Below are 19137 nucleotides of genomic sequence, written 5' to 3'. Positions count from 1 at the left end.
AAACAGCGTTTGTCTTTCAGGTAGACCTATTGAAATTTGTTTATTTTTCAAATATCAGACCCTTAAATAAGGGTCTGCTACCCTTATGAAATAATATACCTTTGTGAATGGGACTGCTGGACAAGAATCAATAAGATAAATATTTAACACTGTCTTAGTCATTCTTAGAAATGAATTTAAAATACTTCCCTTCGTTTGGGGAACAGTCGTATAACGTGAACCCTTCTTTAAAAATTAAGTAAAAAAAAACATGTTTTTTAACTTAAAGTAAGGAACGACGTTAAAACTTAAGACGAACAGAAATTATTCCGTATATGAAAGGGGCTGTCCCCTCCTCAACGCCTCGCTCTTTACGCTAAAGTTTTTTATTGTTTAAAAAAATAAGAATTGTGAGAAAGTCAAACATTAGCGTAAAGAGCGAGGTGTTGAGGAGGGGACAGCCCCTTTAGTATACGGAATAATTTCTGTTCGTTTTAAGTTTTAACGTCGTTCCTTACTTTCAGTTAAAAAAACCTGTTTTTTTTATTTAATTTTTGAACGTTTTTGAATTAATGCAGGTTTTGATTTTGGCTCACCGTACATGAATAATTAAAACAAATTTGCATATTAATTGTACTTTTATTTGGTTGAATGGCTTTCTCGAAAGTTGTTTAATTTTATTTACGAACGTTTTCATTAGTAATAAATATACGTAACTTACGAATTAACTAACGTAACGAACTTCTATATTCATAGATTTTTAATACGTATATTAGGGGTTTTGCCCCCTAGTCAATACCTTGCTCTTTAAGCTAAAGTTCGAATTTTGTTCCAATTCTTTAAAAATGACCCCTTACTCACAAAGGCCGTTAATTAGAATAAATAGCTCTTATGAAAGTACTAAAAAATCTTTGGCTTAAAGAGCGAGGTATTGACTAGGGGGTGAATCCAATCGTATACGTAATATTTTCTGCTCGTTTTAATTTTTGATGTTGCTCCTTACTTTTAGTTGAAAAACTTTTTTTTTATTTAATTTCTGATGTTTTTCTTTAATAATGCTGGGAAATCCGGCGCCCCCGTCATAGCAATGTCCCTTCCCCCATGAAACTTCCTTCAAGGAAAGATCCTCCCATATAACCTCCGACCCCCCCCCCAATTACCAGAAAAAATCCCCCCTGAAAACGTCTATATACTTCAGTAGTAATAGTGTTAAAGGTTTGAACCCTACGCCTGAGGCATGAATATACAGTGTAGTCTAACCGGTACATTGGCTTACCACGGGTCAAGCACCTATTACTACGAACGATACTTGTCCTACCAGCCGGGTTTTCTAATGTGGCACTCATTTTTGGCGGTCAAACTCATGGATACATGTTTATTTTATTTTTTTTTTTTTTTTAACTGGTATTTTTTCAATGAAGCCCATAACACTTTGCAGAAACCCGTGAATGTAGGAGTGAAAGTCTTTTCGTAGTATATCTGAATCCAATTACTAATCAAGTTAGTGTGACCGCCATTTTTCGATCTGGTTAGGTGGGTATAATCTGGTTTGGTTCGTTATTGTGAGAGGGTTACTCAATTTACATCTTAGTGTTAACTGGGCAATGACCAGAATTATTTGATTAACATTTAAAAAGGGGTAATGAGATATGTGATCTGTATAATACACTAGTGATGTTTGATAAGTATTGTCAATTTAAAATAGGATCTAACGTTCCCTTCGTTTCCACATTTCCGAGGGCAGGGGAGGGGGAGAAGGTGATAGTATTCCAATACAATTATTCAAGCATAATAGAATTGATGCTCCTAGTGGAAGCTCGTAAAGCCCTTCCCCCTCCCCGCGCTAGGATTATTGCCTGGCTGTACCTCTAAATACAGAGAATTAAGGTGATAGTATTCCGATACAATAAGTCAAGTATAATAGAATTTATGCTCCTAGTGGAACCTCGTAAAACCCTTCCCCCGCTCCCGCACTTGGATTATTGCCTAGCTGTGACAATGGATATTACCTCTAAATACAGAGAATTAAGGTGATAGTATTCCGATACAATAAGTCAAGTATACTATAATTTATGCTCCTAGAGGAAGCTCGTAAAACCATTCACCCACCCCGAGCGAGGATTATAGCCTAGCTATGACAAAGGATATTACCTCTAAATACAGAGAATTAAGGTGATAGTATTCCGATACAATAAGTCAAGTATAATAGAATTTATGCTCCTAGTGGAAACTCGTAAAATCCTCCCCCTCCCCGCGCTAGGATTATTGCCTGGCTGTGACAATGGATATTACCTCTAAATACAGAGAATTATGGTGATTGTGTTCCGATCCAATCAGTCAAGTATAATAGAATGTATGCTTCAAGTAGAAGCTCTTAAAACTATACCCCCCCACCCTGCACACCGTATAGCCTAGCTTTGACCATTGATATTACCTCTACAGAAAGTTTATTAAGGTGATAGTATTCCGATACAATATGTCAAGTATACTAGAATTTATGCTCCTAGTGGAACCTCGTAAAACCCTTCCCCTCTCCCGCACTAGGATTATTGCCTAGCTGTGACAATGGATATTACCTCTAAATACAGAGAATTAAGGTAATAGTATTCCGATACAATAAGTCAAGTATAATAGAATTTATGCTCCTAGTGGAAACTCGTAAAACCCTTCCCCTCTCCCCGCGCTAGGATTATTGCCTGGCTGTGACAATAGATATTCCCTCTAAATACAGAGAATTAAGGTGATAGTATTCCGATACAATAAGTCAAGTATACTAGAATTGATGCTCCTACTGGAAGCTCGTAAAACCCTTCCCCTCCCCGCGCTAGGATTATTGCCTAGCTGTGACAATGGATATTACCTCTAAATACAGAGAATTAAGGTGATAGTATTCCGATACAATAAGTCAAGTATAATAGAATTTATGCTTCTAGTGGAACCTCGTAAAACCCTTCCCCCTCCCCGCACTAGGATTATTGCCTAGCGGTGACAATGGATATTACCTCTAAATACAGAGAATTAAGGTGATAGTATTCCGATACAATAAGTCAAGTATACTAGAATTTATGCTCCTAGTGGAAGCTCTTAAAACCCTTCCCCCTCCTCGCGCTAGGATTATTGCCTACCTATGACAATGGATATTACCTCTAAATACAGAGAATTAAGGTGTTAGTATTCCAATACAATAAGTCAAGTATAATAGAATGGACGCTCCTAGTGGAAGCTCGTAAAGACCTTCCCCCTCCCAACGCGAGGATTCTTGCCTTGCTATGACAATGGATATAATCTCTAAATACAGAGAATTAAGTTCATATTATTCCGATACAATAAGTCAAGTATAATAGAATTTATGTTTCTAATAGAAGCTCATAAAACCCTTCCCCCTCCCCGCGCTAGGATTATTGCCTAGCTCTGACAATGGATATTACCTCTAAATACAGAGAATTAAGGTGATAGTATTCAGATTCAATAAGTCTAGTATACTAGAATTTATGCTCCTAGTGGAAGCTCGTAAAACCCTTCCCCCTCCCCGCGCTAGGATTATTGCCTAGCTATGACAATGGATATTACCTCTAAATACAGAGAATTAAGGTGATAGTATTCTGATACAATAAGTCAACTATAATAGAATTTATGCTCCTAGTGGAAACTCGTAAAACCCTTCCCCCTCCCCGCGCTAGGATTATTGCCTGGCTGTGTCAATGGATATTACCTCTAAATACAGAGAATTAAGGTGTTAGTATTCCGATACAATAAGTCAAGTATAATAGAATTAATGCTCCTAGTGGAAGCTCGTAAAACCCTTCCCACTCCCCCCACTAGGATTATTGCCTAGCTGTGACAATGGATATTACCTCTAAATACAGAGAATTAAGGTGATAGTATTCCAATACAATAAGTCAAGTATACTAGAATTTATGCTCCTAGTGGAAGCTCGTAAAACCCTTCCCACTCCCCGCGCTAGGATTATTGCCTAGCTGTGACAATGGATATTACCTCTAAATACATAGAATTAAGGTGATAGTATTCCGATACAATTAGTCAGAGTATAATAGAATTTATGCTCCTAGTGGAAGCTCGTAAAACCCTTCCCCCTCCCCGCGCTAGGATTATTGCCTAGCTGTGACAATGTATATTACCTCTAAATACAGAGAATTAAGGTGATAGTATTCCGATACAATAAGTCAAGTATACTAGAATTGATGCTCCTAGTGGAAGATCGTAAAACCCTTCCCCCTCCCGCGCTAGGATTATTGCCTAGCTATGACAATGGATATTACCTCTAAATACAGAGAATTAAGGTGTTAGTATTCCGATACAATAAGTCAAGTATAATAGAATTGATGCTCCTACTGGAAGCTCGTAAAACCCTTCCCACTCCGCGCGCTAGGATTATTGCCTAGCTGTGACAATGGATATTACCTCTAAATACATAGAATTAAGGTGATAGTATTCCGATACAATAAGTCAAGTATACTAGAATTTATGCTCCTAGTGGAAGCTTGTAAAACCCTTCCCCCTGTAAAATCTGAGCTAATAAGGGTTTTTGACTGTAAACTCTAGTTTTTTGAAAGAAAATTATGGAAAATACAAATCTCTTGTTCAAATGTGAAACTTAGGTCCTTTTTTGGATTGAAAAATAAATCTAAATCAGTAAAATCTGACCTAATAGTTCAATATTTTTTTCATAAGAACAAACTATTTTTTTTTAAACTTCTAAATGTTTAAACTTTATTTATTTTTTTATTTTTTTATCTATATTAAAATGTCAAAGTATGCTTACGGTTCTAACAATTGCGCTCTATGATTGGTCAGATACACGATGTGGCTTTCCCACTGGTATTCTATGACCGCTTATCGTCACTACCTAGTCTACTGCATGTATTAAATCAGTATTTTGTACACAGTGGAACGATAAACACATAAGTCATATCTTTTAAAAAAGAAAGTGAAGATGGAACATTTTAATAGAGTGTGTTCTCATAACAAGGTTATTGTAGCATTGAATGCCGACAAGGAGAAGTATTTAAACTATGAAACAAGTACAAGTGGTAGCACTATTGGAAATGTATGCATGCATTTTCATGACAGTAAGGAATTTAATTTCTTTGGGATACCGAAAAAATTCAACTCTTATGATGGTGGTTATGCGAGATTGAGATCTCCAGAGATGATTGCACTCAAAAAGAATGCTAACATAAAAATAATTGTTGATGATAGAGGACAACTCCTTGCTACTGCTGCAGGTGACACATTACCTACGGATACATCCAATCATCAGCTTTCGGGTATTAGCATTCAACGGAAGGCTAATAAAAGAAAGGCCTACTCTGCTACTAATATCGTAAACCATATCTTGTTTACGTGCCAAAACTGCTACCTGTGTAAAAATAATGTGTTAATAGACAGTGAAATTGCAAGAAAAATAAAAATGGCATTGTCAAAAAATATCACTACGGAATATAAAGATGAAACGATGAAGAACAAAGCACCAGCAAACATTACTGGCATTGATCAAAAAGTCAATGAATCAAATAATAGCAAAGACGAAAAGCATATTGAGCCTGTTCAGGAGACACCAGTAAAAATTGTGTATGATTCAAAATGGAATAATGATTATTCTACTGATTACGAACTAAGAGAAGACAATAACTACAATATCAAGAGAGAACATGGTGAACTATTTTATAGAACAGATTCAAAATGTCCAAAGTTAATCATTGATATTAATAATGTATCAAAATATATTTTTGTATTAATATTCAACATAGCATTATTTCATTAAAAATATTACATTGTTACGTGTTCATTATTTTTTAGAGTAAGCTAGCGTATCAAGCGTTTAGAATGTATATTAAAACATCGGAGATGTAGGAAAAGGAGTTTGCGTACATCTATTGTCAGACACCCTATTTCCGTAAAATCTGAGCTATTAAGGGTTTTTGACCGTAAACTCTAGTTTTTTTTTTGTAAGAAAATTATGGAAATACAATTCTCTGGTTCAAATGCGGAACTTTTCAGTCATTTCTTGTTAAATTTTTTTTATTTCAACTCACCCAAACGGGTTTTTCTACATTTGTAGAGACATACACACAGTCCGAAGAGACACAAAAAGCCCAAAGAGACACACACAAGCTTCTAAAGTAAAATTTTGGAAAATTTTGAGTTTGGGGGGGGGGGGGGAAGGGGGATTTTCAAAACCTCTTCCCGTGATATAACGTGTCCTCTGAAGTCGATTCTGATATTTTTAGAACAGTATCTATTAGTGCTTTAGAAATATCTTAAAAGCTACTAAAGTAGAATTTCGGAAAATTTTGAGTTTGGGGGGAAGGGGGATTTTCAAAACCTCTTCCCGTGATATAACATGTCCTCTGAAGTCGATTCTGATGTTTTTAGCACTCTATCCACTAGTGCTTTAGAAATATTTTAATAGATTCTAAAGTAGAAGTTGGGAAAATTTTTAGTTTGGGGGGGGGGATTTTCAAAACCTCTTCCCGTGATATAACGTGTCCTCTGAAGTCGATTCTAATGTTTTAGCACTCTATCTATTAGTGCTTTAGAAATATTTTAAAAGCTTCTATAGTACATTTTTGGAAAATTTGAGTTTGGGGGGAAGTATTAAATTTTTTTTTTATAATTTCTGTATTGTGTATCCAAGAGGAGAATTCAAGAATGATATTTCGTCATTTTAAGATACGTACAAAAATGTATTTTACATAATTTTCTTACAAGAATCTAGAGTTTACGATCGAAAAAGCCTTATTAGCTAGATTTTACGGAAATAGTTTTATTTTTCGATCCAATAATAGACTTGAGCTCCGCATTTGAACCAGAGAATTGTATTTCCATAATTTTCTTACAAAAAAAACAAACTAGAGTTTACGGTCAAAAACCCTTAATAGCTCAGATTTTACGGAAATAGGGTGTCTGACAATAGATGTACACAAATTCCATTTCCTACATCTCCGATGTTTTAATATACATTCTAAACGCTTGATACAATAGCTTACTCTAAAAAATAATGAACATGTAATAATGTAACATTTTTAATGAAATAATGCTATGTTGAATATTAATACAAAAATGTATTATGATACATTATTAATATCAATGATTAACTTTGGACATTTTGAATCTGTTCCATAAAATAGTTCACCATGTTCTCTCTTGATATTGTAGTTATCGTCGTCTCTTAGTTCGTAATCAGTAGAATAATCTTTATTCCATTTTGAATCATACACAGTTTTTACTGGTGTCTCATGAACAGGCTCAATATGCTTTTCGTCTTTGGTATTATTTGATTCATTGACAGTCTGATCAATGCCATTAATGTTTTCTGGTGCTGTATTCTTCATCGTTTCATCTTTATATTCAATAGTGATATTTTTTGACAATACCATTTTTATTTTTCTCGCAATTTCAATGTCTATTAAAACATTATTTTTACACAGGTAGCAGTTTCGGCACGTAAACAAGATATGGTTTACGATATTAGTAGCAGAGTAGGCCTTTTTTTATTAGCCTTCCGTTGAATGCTAATACCCGAAAGCTGATGATTGGATGTATCCATAGGTAATGTGTTACCTGCAGCAGTAGCAAGGAGTTGTCCTCTATCATCAACAATTATTTTTATGTTAGCATTCTCTTTGAGTGCAATCATCTCTGGAGATCTCAATCTCGCATAACCACCATCATAAGAGTTGAATTTTTTTGGTATCCCAAAGAAATTTAATTCCTTACTGTCATGACAATGCATGCATACATTTCCAATAGTGCTACCACGTGTACTTGTTTCATAGTTTAAATACTTCTCCTTGTCGGCATTCAATGCTACAATAACCTTGTTATGAGAACAAACTCTATTAAAATGTTCCATCTTCACTTTCTTTTTTAAAAGATATGACTTATGTGTTTATCGTTCCACTGTGTAAAAAATACTGATTTAATACATGCAGTAGACTAGGTAGTGACGATAAGCGGTCATAGAATACCAGTGGGAAAGCCACATCGTGTCTCTGACCAATCATAGAGCGCAATTGTTAGAACCGTAAGCATACTTTGACATTTTAAGATAGATACAAAAATAAAAAAATAAATAAAGTTGAAAAATTTCGAAGTTAAAAAAAAAAAATTGTTTGTTTTTATGAAAAAAATATTGAATTATTAGTTCAGATTTTACGGATATAGTTTTATTTTTCAATCCAAAAAAGGACCTAAGTTTCACATTTGAACCAGAGAATTGTATTTTCCATAATTTTCTTTCAACAAACTAGAGTTTACAGTCAAAAGCCCTTATTAGCTCAGATTTTACAGGGGGAAGGATTTTACGAGCTTCCACTAGGAGCATAAATTCCAGTATACTTGACTTATTGTATCGGAATACTATCACCTTAATTCTATGTATTTAGAGGTAATATCCATTTTCACAGCTAGGCAATAATCCTAGCGCGGGGAGCGGGACGGGTGTTAAGAGCTTGCACTAGGAGCATAAATTCTAGTATACTTGACTTATTGTATCGGAATACTACCACCTTAATTCTCTGTATTTAGAGGTAATATCCATTGTCATAGCTAGGCAATAATCCTAGCGCGGGGAGGGGGAAGGGTTTTACGAGCTTCCACTAGGAGCATAAAGTCTAGTATAGTTGTCTTATTGTATCGGAATACTATCACCTTAATTCTATGTATTTAGAGGTAATATCCATTGTCACAGCTATGCAATAATCCTAGCGCGGGGAGTGGGAACGGTTTTACGAGGTTCCAATAGGAGCATAAATTCTATTATACTTGACTTATTGTATCGGAATACTATCACCTTAATTCTCTGTATTTAGAGGTAATATCCATTGTCACAGCTAGGCAATAATCCTAGCGCAGGGAGGGGGAAGGGTTTTATGAGCTTCCACGAGGAGCATAAATTCTAGTATACTTGACTTATTGTATCGGAATACTATCACCTTAATTCTCTGTATTTTGAGGTAATATCCATTGACACAGCCAGGATATAATCCTAGCGCGGGGAGGGGGAAGGGTTTTACGAGTTTCCACTAGGAGCATAAATTCTATTATAGTTGACTTATTGTATCAGAATACTATCACCTTAATTCTCTGTATTTAGAGGTAATATCCATTGTCACAGCTAGGCAATAATCCTAGCGCGGGGAGGGGGAAGGGTTTTACGAGGTTCCACAAGGAGCATTAATTCTAGTATACTAGACTTATTGTATCGGAAAACTATCACCTTAATTTTCTGTATTTAGAGGTAATATCCATTGTCACAGCTAGGCAATAATCCTAGCGCGGGGAGTGGGAAGGGTTTTACGAGCTTCCACTAGGAGCATAAATTCTATTATACTTGACTTATTGTATCAGAATACTATCACCTTAATTCTCTGTATTTAGAGGTAATATCCATTGTCACAGCTAGGCAATAATCCTAGTGCGGGGAGTGGGAAGGGTTTTACGAGCTTCCACTAGGAGCATTAATTCTATTATACTTGACTTATTGTATCGGAATACTAACACCTTAATTCTCTGTATTTAGAGGTAATATCCATTGTCATAGCTAGGCAATAATCCTCGCGCGGGGAGGGGGAAGGGTTTTACGAGCTTCCACTAGGAGCATAAATTCTATCAGACGTGACTTATTCTATGGGAATACTATCACCTTACTTCTCGGTATTTAGAGGTTATATCCATTGTAACAGCTTGGCAATTATTCGAGCGCGGGAGTGGGGGGCGGGTTTTACGAGCTTTCACTAGGAGCAAAAATTATATTATAATTGACTTATTGAATCGGAATAATATAACATTAATTCTCTTTATTTAGAGGTATTATCCATTGTCATAGCTAGGCAATAATCCTCGCGCGGGGAGGGGGAAGGGTTTTACGAGCTTCCACTAGGAGCATAAATTCTAGTATACTTGACTTATTGTATCGGAATACTATCACCTTAATTCTCTGTATTTAGAGGTAATATCCATTGTCACCGCTAGGCAATAATCCTAGTGCGGGGGAGGGGGAAGGGTTTTACGAGTTTCCACTAGGAGCATAAAATCTATTATACTTGACTTATTGTATCGGAATACTATCACCTTAATTCTCTGTATTTATAGGTAATATCCATTGTCATAGCTAGGCAATAATCCTAGCGCGGGGAGGGGGAAGGGTTTTACGAGCTTCCAGTAGGAGCATAAATTCTAGTATACTTGACTTATTGTATCGGAATACTATCACCTTAATTCTCTGTATTTAGAGGTAATATCCATTGTCACAGCTAGGCAATAATCCTAGTGCGGGGAGTGGGAAGGATTTTACGAGTTTCCACTAGGAGCATAAATTCTATTATACTTGACTTATTGTATCGGAATACTATCACCTTAATTCTCTGTATTTAGAGGTAATATCCATTGTCACAGCTAGGCAATAATCCTAGTGCGGGTGAGGGGGAACGGTTTTACGAGGTTCCAATAGGAGCATAAATTCTATTATACTTGACTTATTGTATCGAAATACTATCACCTTAATTCTCTGTATTTAGGGGTAATATCCATAGTCACAGCTAGGCAATAATCCTAGCGCAGGGAGGGGGAAGGGTTTTACGATCTTCCAGTAGGAGCATCAATTCTAGTATACTTGACTTATTATATCGGAATAATATCACCTTAATTCTCTGTATTTAGAGGTAATATCCATTGTCACAGCCAGGCAATAATCCTCGCGCGGGGAGGGGGGAGGGTTTTACAAGGATCAAGAATGAGCATAAATTATAGTACTCTTTATTTAGGGTATCTGAATTATATCACCTTAAGTCTCTGTATTGCTTGGTACTTTCCATGGTCATGCCCAGGCAATAATCCTCGAGCGGGGCGGGGGCCTGAGCTTAAAAGCTTTCACTAGGAACATAAATTCTAGTATACTTGACTTATTGCATCGGAATACTATCACCTTAATTCTCAGTATTTAGAGGTAATATCCATTATCACAGCTAGGCAATAATCCTAGTGCGGGAGAGGGGGAAGGGTTTTAAGAGGTTCCACTAGGAGCATAAATTCTATTATACTTGACTTATTGTATCTGAATACTATCACCTTAATTCTCTGTATTTAGAGGTACATCCAGGCAATAATCCTAGCGCGGGGAGGTGGAAGGGCTTTACGAGCTTCCACTAGGAGCATAAATTCTATTATGCTTGAATTATTGTATTAGAATACTATCACCTTTTCCCCCTCCCCTGCCCTCGGAAATGTGGGAACGAAAGGTCTCTGAGCCTTCCCCTTGATGCAGATGTTTTCCCTCCAAAATTGACCCCTCCCCTCCCTGCCCTCAGAAATGGGGGAACGAAGGGAACGTTAGATCCTATTTTAAATTGACAATACTTATTAAACATCACTAGTGTATTATACAGATCACATATCTCATTACCCCTTTTTAAATGTTAATCAAATAATTCTGGTCATCGCCCAGTTAACACTAAGATGTAAATTGAGTAACCCTCTCACATTAACGAACCAAACCAGATTATACCCACCTAACCAGATCGAAAAATGGCGGTCACACTAACTTGATTAGTAATTGGATTCAGATATACTACGAACAGACTTTCACTCCTACATTCACGGGTTTCTGCAAAGTGTTATGGGCTTCATTGAAAAAATACCAGTTTAAAAAAAAACAAAAAAAAAACATGTATCCATGAGTTTGACCGCCAAAAAATGAGTGCCACATTAGAAAACCCATCTGGTAGGACAAGTATCGTTCGTAGTAATAGGTGCTTGACCCGTGGTAAGCCAATGTACCGGTTAGACTACACTGTATATTCATGCCTCAGGCGTAGGGTTCAAACCTTTAACACTATTACTACTTACTTCCCAATAACCAATACTATATGTTAACATTGGGTAAAGTTCACAACTTTCAGCCCTTCCCCGGGGACTTCGGCGGATTAAATCATCCTGAAAGACATAATTATCATATTTTCGACCATGATGAACAAAATGGCTATCTCAAAATTTTGATCGGATGACTTAGGGAGAAAAATGAGCGTGGGAGAGGGCCTAGTTGCCCTCCATTTTTTTGTCATTTAAAAAGGGCATTTGAACTTTTATTTTCCGTTCCAATGAGCCCTCCCACGATATTCTAGTACCACTGGGTCGATACGATCACCCCTGGAAAAAAAAAAAAAAAAAAAATATAAAAAAAAATAAACACGCACCCCGGATCCTTCTTCCGGCAAAAAATGCAAAATTCCACATTTTTGTAGATAGGTGCTTCAAACCTCTACAGTAGCGTTCTCTGATACACTGAATGTGATGGTGTGATTTTCATTAAGGTTGTATAATTTTTAGGGGGTATTTTCCCCTTTTTTCTAAAATCAGCCAAATTTTCTCAGGCGCATAACTTTTGATTGGTAAAACTAAAGTTGATGAAACTTATATATTTGAAATCAGCATAAATATCTGATTCTTTTGATGTATTTATAGGTATCAAAATTCCGTTTTAGAGTTTCGGTTACTATTGAGCCGGGTCGCTCCTTACTTACAGTTCATTACCACGAACTGTTTGATAATTTTAGCGAATAGCATTGTTGTCTGTTTGTTTTGCTGGGGGGGGGGTAAGAACTTCCTCCGGGTGCACTAATTGTAGTGTTAAGGGATCTAAAAGGCTGTAAGACGATGATGTTTGTACTCACAACGTTTCAAACAGTCAAATGTCAGAACTATTAGATTATCCAACGTATTATTTCAACCAGATGTTATTCAAGTAAAAAAGAAACGAAAACTTAAGCGATTTCACCACAGCTGTTATTGGAATCTATAACTATTTAAATTCAGATCAAGGGCAAATGGATATAAATCTAAATTATATACCATCACTAGACACAATTGTGTACAGCCTCAGGTAAAGTAGTAAACAAAAGCTTTTAATATTTTTTTTATGTTTTAAGTTATACAGATTTATTACCGTTAAATTTGAAATGTTTATTGCTTATTATGACTCCATTCATGAAATTTTTGGGTTAATTAGCCTAACTTAACATTACGAACATAATTTATTATTTTGTTCGTAGCATGGTTCGGTATTAACGTTACTTCTGAAGCTTGGTTTCCATTAAACTGAACGAATATTCGTATACTTGTCGTGCAATTTATTTTGATTTTTGAGTTTTCTATTCAAATGATATTCCTTTGCCTGTGGAAGTTCGTTGCAAATTTGACAGAATTTAGTATAGATCGTGATATTTTCGCATTTCAGTTGAGAAATTGCCAAAAACTCCTTGTCGGCCAACCATTTAGAGCCGAATGAAAAGCAGGTCAATACCGGTTGGAGAGGGAGGATTTCATAAGGAAATATTCAAGGGAAATGGGAACTTCCTGGGAGGTTATAAAGAGGGATGCTTTGAATAGATTGGGATGGAAGAGGAGTGTGCAAAGCTGTGTCAGCCTCAGTTGACTTGGTGCTGCACAGCGTTGTTTGTAGTAGTAGTATTAGTACTAGTTGAGAAATTGCACTCTGATTACAAATTTAAAACTCTTTGAGACCCAACCTTATAAATTATTTTAGTCTTCATATCGGGATTTTGTTTTCTTTACAGCAAAATTAGATCCCCTTGTCTTAAACGCACCGCTAGACTTCAATAATTCAAAAGACTTTATGTGAGATTGTGTATAGTCACTTAAATTTCCAGTCCATCCTCTCAAGCTGCGTCAATTCCATCGATTGTTCTATTCTATTTTCGGCTGTCTTACTTAGTTCCCAAAATATTTAGAAGTTTCCGTTGTCTTTTTCCTTAAATGAGTTATACCCGTTTTTATCATCCTTAGAAATAATTGGAAAATTTTGTTTTTACTATTAAATGTTTTTACTACCGCTCAGCAAAACTCTGTTCCTGGAAGAGCTTTTAAAATTAGTAAAAAAGATACATTTTTCGGTATTTGTACTCACTTGTAAACTCTGTGCTCATCTACTAACGCTGAAATTGGTGTTATTATACCTTAAGCCGAAGAAAATGGGAACTTTCAAGATTTAGATTTTTGGCGATGTAAAAAAAGAAAATAAGGAATAAAACTACTAGTGTCATAGTGTTACTGTGAAGAGTCTGCCAACTTTATTAAAAATAGAAAAAAAATCGCATTTATCCTATAAGTAATAAATATTCAGTGTTTTGTCTTCAAGAATTATTATACGTTAAATTTTGTCGGTAAAAACTAGGCCTGGTTAGCTACAGAAAATCTTTTCATGCTAAGTAGGCTACTTGATTTCAAGTTTTTCGGCCAACTGGTGACGCAATTTTGCTTTGTTTACCCTTTAATACATTTTCAAGCACCTGAAAAGGCAAGTCTACAGCAGTTTAGAGTCAAACAAAGTTGTAAACGTAAGATGGCGTTAATGGTTTTCTTTTCAACACAAGTACCGGTTTTCGAACTTTTTCATTAGCATTTATAATACTTTGATCATAGTTATGTATCATAAAGCAGATTGCAGCAGATTAGCAGATTGTGCAGAAAGCACAATCTGCTCGATTAACATCACCTAATTAAATATTGGAAATATTTGACAGTTCCACGTAAATGCAGCAACTAAAAATATGATCCCCTGTTGACCAAGAAATCCTGCTAAAATAACACCCTTTTATTACGTGTTAGACTATATCTCCAACCGTCAAACATTAGTACCACCTTTTTTACTTGCTTTGTATCAGACTGTAAAATATGTACAAAATCTTCTTTTGGTCTTTACAATCTTCTCTTCACCTGACAAAGTTTTTTTTTGTTTTTTTATAGGCTTGTTTCTGTTGAGAACACTTTGGACAAAGAAGACGAGGATGACCCATTTTCAATCGAAATGGATTCAAAACCTAAAGAAAATTTGGCAGATACAATTGCTGGACAGCTGCAAACTTTATTAAGCTTTTAAATATGCTGTTTTGAAGAGATAATTGAGTTTGATTTATATGGGATTTACTTGAATATTATCTATTTTCATGGGTGTAACTAAAGAAGAAAAATAGGAGAGGTGCCCAGCATTTCAGACAGTGTCCGGTTTATTTTGTAGATGAAAAAAGTTTGTAATTTAGCCGTTGTAAGACCGAAAAACACATGCTTATATACCCCCTCTCCATAGCCCCTTTCCGTTAAGGTATTAATAGGAGAATAAAGATAAACAATCTATGTTTTCTTTCTTTATTTTACGAGTGGCATTGTTTTTGGTGTTCCGACAGAAGGAGAAGAAGTTCCTTAAAGTATAGTGTTTGATGTACATGGTTTGGTGTGGTCAAATGGTCAAATTCAAATGTCAAAGGTTAAACGATCAAAATGTCAAATTAAAAAAAAAGGTATGAGAGGGATGTAATCAGTTCATCGAAGTACGTATATATAATCGTTCTTAAAGGTCACCCCAAAACCTAGTCGAAATCCCCCCCCCCCCCAAAATATGCGAAAAAAACTGTACACGTGTTTAGGGGTTTTTCTGACCCCTCCTCCCGGTGAAACCCATTGGTCAGTGGGTTTTCACTGGGCATGAGAGAATATCTTGCGAAAAATTGTCTAAAAATCATTCGAATTCAGATACAATATAAGAAACGTAAACTTCTGAAGTTAGTGGTTAATTTCTAAAAAAAAAAAAAAAATAATAATAGAGCACAAAACGCTACAAAAGGAGCAGAACTGTTCATATCAAATCGGTTCATTCTGTCTTTTAGATAGATAGATAGATAGATAGATATTTATTGCAATACAAGCCACTTTGGGCCATGGCAAAAAAAGGAAAATCACACACAAAAGATTATAACACACTCATAGCAAAGTATGGTAGCCTACATAACAATAACAACGCAAAATTACAAAACATTACAAAAACATAATAAAGCACACGATACCATTAAACTAACATAAATAGATAGATGTATGTTACATCTATCAAGGGCCATGACTACAAATAAAACAAACAAGAACACAACTTACACACATACAACAATACTTTCCACACTCACCCCACCCCTTTTTACAAAAATCTATCTCTATGTGACACACCCAATTTTATATACTTTGCTATCATTCTTATTGTCCCATAATTTTTTGATCCCATTACTGAAACCAACCACTCACTTGTCCCCACATTAACAAAAAATAAATCTTTCCTTAGATCCTGTAATTCGGGACAAAGGGCCATGAAGTGAAGCAGATCCTCCCCATTTTCTCCGCACATAGGGCATGAGTAAGACCCTCCTTTACCCTTACCCTCCCTAAATATTTCCTCCTTTCTCCAAGTGCTAGAAAATTACCCCTCCCTGATATATACCACTTAATTTTTTCACTATTTAAACCTGCTTTAAAATAATTATCATATCCCCAGACCTCCTTCCATTGCCGGTAAATGCCGAGGGACACCGAGGCTGCGACTTCACACTGTCATTTCTGAATCTCCTGATCTTCAAACACTCCCTTTACTAGTTTTGCTACATTTCCTACTTCCAGTCCTATCCCCTTCCCTTCATTCCAAACACCTGATAACCCACAACTATTTAAGATTGATTTCACCTGGGAAGCCCATGAACAATTCGTTCTATCCTGCAACACCTCCAGATAAGCTGCATTTACTAACCTATTACTCTGTAAACCAATCACCTTTTCCCAGTATCCTATCATTCTAACCAATCTTTTTAACCTCAATGAAAACAATCCTAGATCACCCTTTAACACCAGATTATTAAATTTCCCGCTTAGCCCTAAAAGTCTCCTGAAATGTCCTAAATAAATTCTCTCTATTTTTTCCCCTTTATCAAAACCCCAAACTTCCCCACCGTAACTCAATGATGGGCCTACCTTCATCTCAAAAATTCTCTTCTGTAGCTTAATATCTGCCGATCCTAGATGCGTAAGGGGACTCTTCAATAATGCCCATGAAGCCTTCTGACCCTTCCAACTCGCTATTTGCACCTGATTACTCCATTTCCCTGAACTCGTGAACTTACATCCCAAATAAATATAATCATTAAGTTCCTTCATCTCTTTCCCTTTAAAATAAAACTTATTATTTTCCCTTTCATCATTTCCAAAAACTAATATAACTGATTTTTCAATATTTAAAACTAATTTTTTACTCTCCAGACAACTATCCAAAATATCTAACATCTTTTGCAAATCTGGAGCCGATTTCACAAGCCATACTATGTCATCTGCAAATAATAAACGAAGCAGCTCCAGCAACATTAATTTTAACATAGAGGCATTTCTATTTCTAAAACACTCCTCAATATTATTAATAAAAAAAGAAAACAAACGCGGTGATAGAGTGTATCCCTGTTTGAGGCCTACCTTACTTAAAACTAGCCTAGAATAAGCAATACCTACCTTCACAACTACTTTAACCACCTCATACATTTTCATTATAACTTCTACTAACCTAATTGGCAATCCTAATTTCACCAACACCACTTTCAACAAACTCCTTGAAACTTCGTCAAATGCTCCCCTAATGTCCAAAAACGCCGTATATAGCCTATTTTTCCTATGCCTCGTATATTTACTAACTAAAACCTGTAGACAAAATATTTGATCAGTTGTACTATAGTTTTCCCTAAACCCTGCCTGACATTCAATTAATATACCATTATAATGCAACCATTTATCCATCCTACTAGAAAGGACTCTACAAAATAGCTTACTGATAGAACTTCCTAAACTTATCCCCCTACAGTTCTTGTGTAGGTTTCTTTCTCCTTTCTTAAATAATGGGATCATAATCGATATCTGCCAATTTTGTGGCCATAGAGGTGTACTTAGAATTGCCGAGAATATCAATGCAAGCACTGGCAGTATCCACGCTCTTGACCATTTCAGCAGCTTAGTTGGTACTCCGTCGATGCCCGGAGCTGAATTCCCTCTCATGCTTTTCAAGGCGTACCATATTTCCTCCTGTCCAACTGGTTCCAGTAGTTTAGCGTCCTCTGAATCCAACTCAAAATCGGCTGTTTCTTCTAAACTATTCATCTCCTCATCCGCTCTCTCTTCGTCCTCTTCGGTGTATATCTCTTTATATTTTTGTTCTAAGTATTCTGGCCAGGTATCGGCGTGAGGGACTGAATCAGTCAACTTTCTATTTTCTGTTGATTTCCTAATTAACTTTCAGAACTCCGTTGTATCATTCACGCTAAATTTCTCCCGTATTTTTTGGCTCTCTTCCTCTTCAGAACGTCTCTTCTTCAACTTAAATAGCCTTTTATATCCCCTTCGCTTGTCCCTAAAAACCTACAAATTATTTTCCAGATCAACTGTACTACTAGCCTTAAGCAATCTAAAAGCTACTAAAACCTCCTTCTTCTTTTCCTCACAATCCTTATCAAAAAAAACTCATCAAACCAATACTTCTACCATTTTTTCTCCTGCATGCCACCTTAGTTCCAATCTTATACAAAACCCCCGACAAAAAATCAACAAAACCTGCTCTATCCCCTTCCCTTGCCATATCCTCACTCTTCTGAATAAATGAATCCAGCCCTTTATCTTCAACTAGTACCTTTTTCAACTTCTCCTCACTATCATTATCAAACCTTAAACCTTCCCTCCAATCAAGCTCATTACCCATCTTTCCCTTAGCCCCAAACTTCTTTTTCCGGCTCTCAGCCCATCCACCCCCTCCAAATTCAACCCTAATAGGCACGTGATCCGACCCTGCAAGCGCCATCACCTCAAAATCCACACAACCAGAAAGAAGCCCCAGACTAACAACCCCATAATCTATAACACTTGGAGATCTACCCGAAAAACATGTAAAATCCCCCACTCCTTTATCCTTCCCTGTCCTCCCATTCAAAATAACCAAATTCTTCTTACCACAAAAATCCAATAATTTTTTCCCCCAATTATTCTTTCTCCGATGACCGTCCTTACTCGTCCTCCTCCTAACCGACGGCTCAATCATATCAACTCTCTTAGTTTTTCCTAGTTCGAGACCCACCTCCTCCTCACGGGCTCCTTCATCCTCCCCTGTATATCCGTTAAAATCCCCTAGAAAAACAAAATAATCGGACGGAAACTGTTCTGAAAAACGATCCATATCATTTTCTAATATCTCCCAGGTATCCTCATCACTAAAAGTGCTAGTTTCCGGCGGTAAATACACTGAACAAAAGATAAACGAATTACTACCTAAAGGTA

General features: G+C 36.2%; 1 protein-coding gene across 1 annotated transcript in view; it reads left to right on the top strand.

Annotated features, from left to right (window-relative positions):
- Positions 1 to 15753, top strand: part of LOC148941513 (arrestin homolog) — a 201028-nt gene extending 185275 nt beyond the window's left edge. The window contains exon 10 of the mRNA XM_089104007.1: positions 14764 to 15753. Coding sequence (XP_088960133.1) covers positions 14764 to 14896 — 133 coding nt within the window. The 3' untranslated portion in view covers positions 14897 to 15753. The remainder of the gene's footprint in view (positions 1 to 14763) is intronic.
- Positions 15754 to 19137: the final 3384 nt, after the last annotated feature.

This window comes from Artemia sp. Qi Xiang Cuo, chromosome 18 (genome assembly GCF_049724085.1).
Source record: "Artemia sp. Qi Xiang Cuo chromosome 18, ASM4972408v1, whole genome shotgun sequence".
NCBI classification, from domain to species: domain Eukaryota; kingdom Metazoa; phylum Arthropoda; class Branchiopoda; order Anostraca; family Artemiidae; genus Artemia; species Artemia sp. Qi Xiang Cuo.
This window is presented reverse-complemented; position numbering and strand designations above follow the sequence as displayed.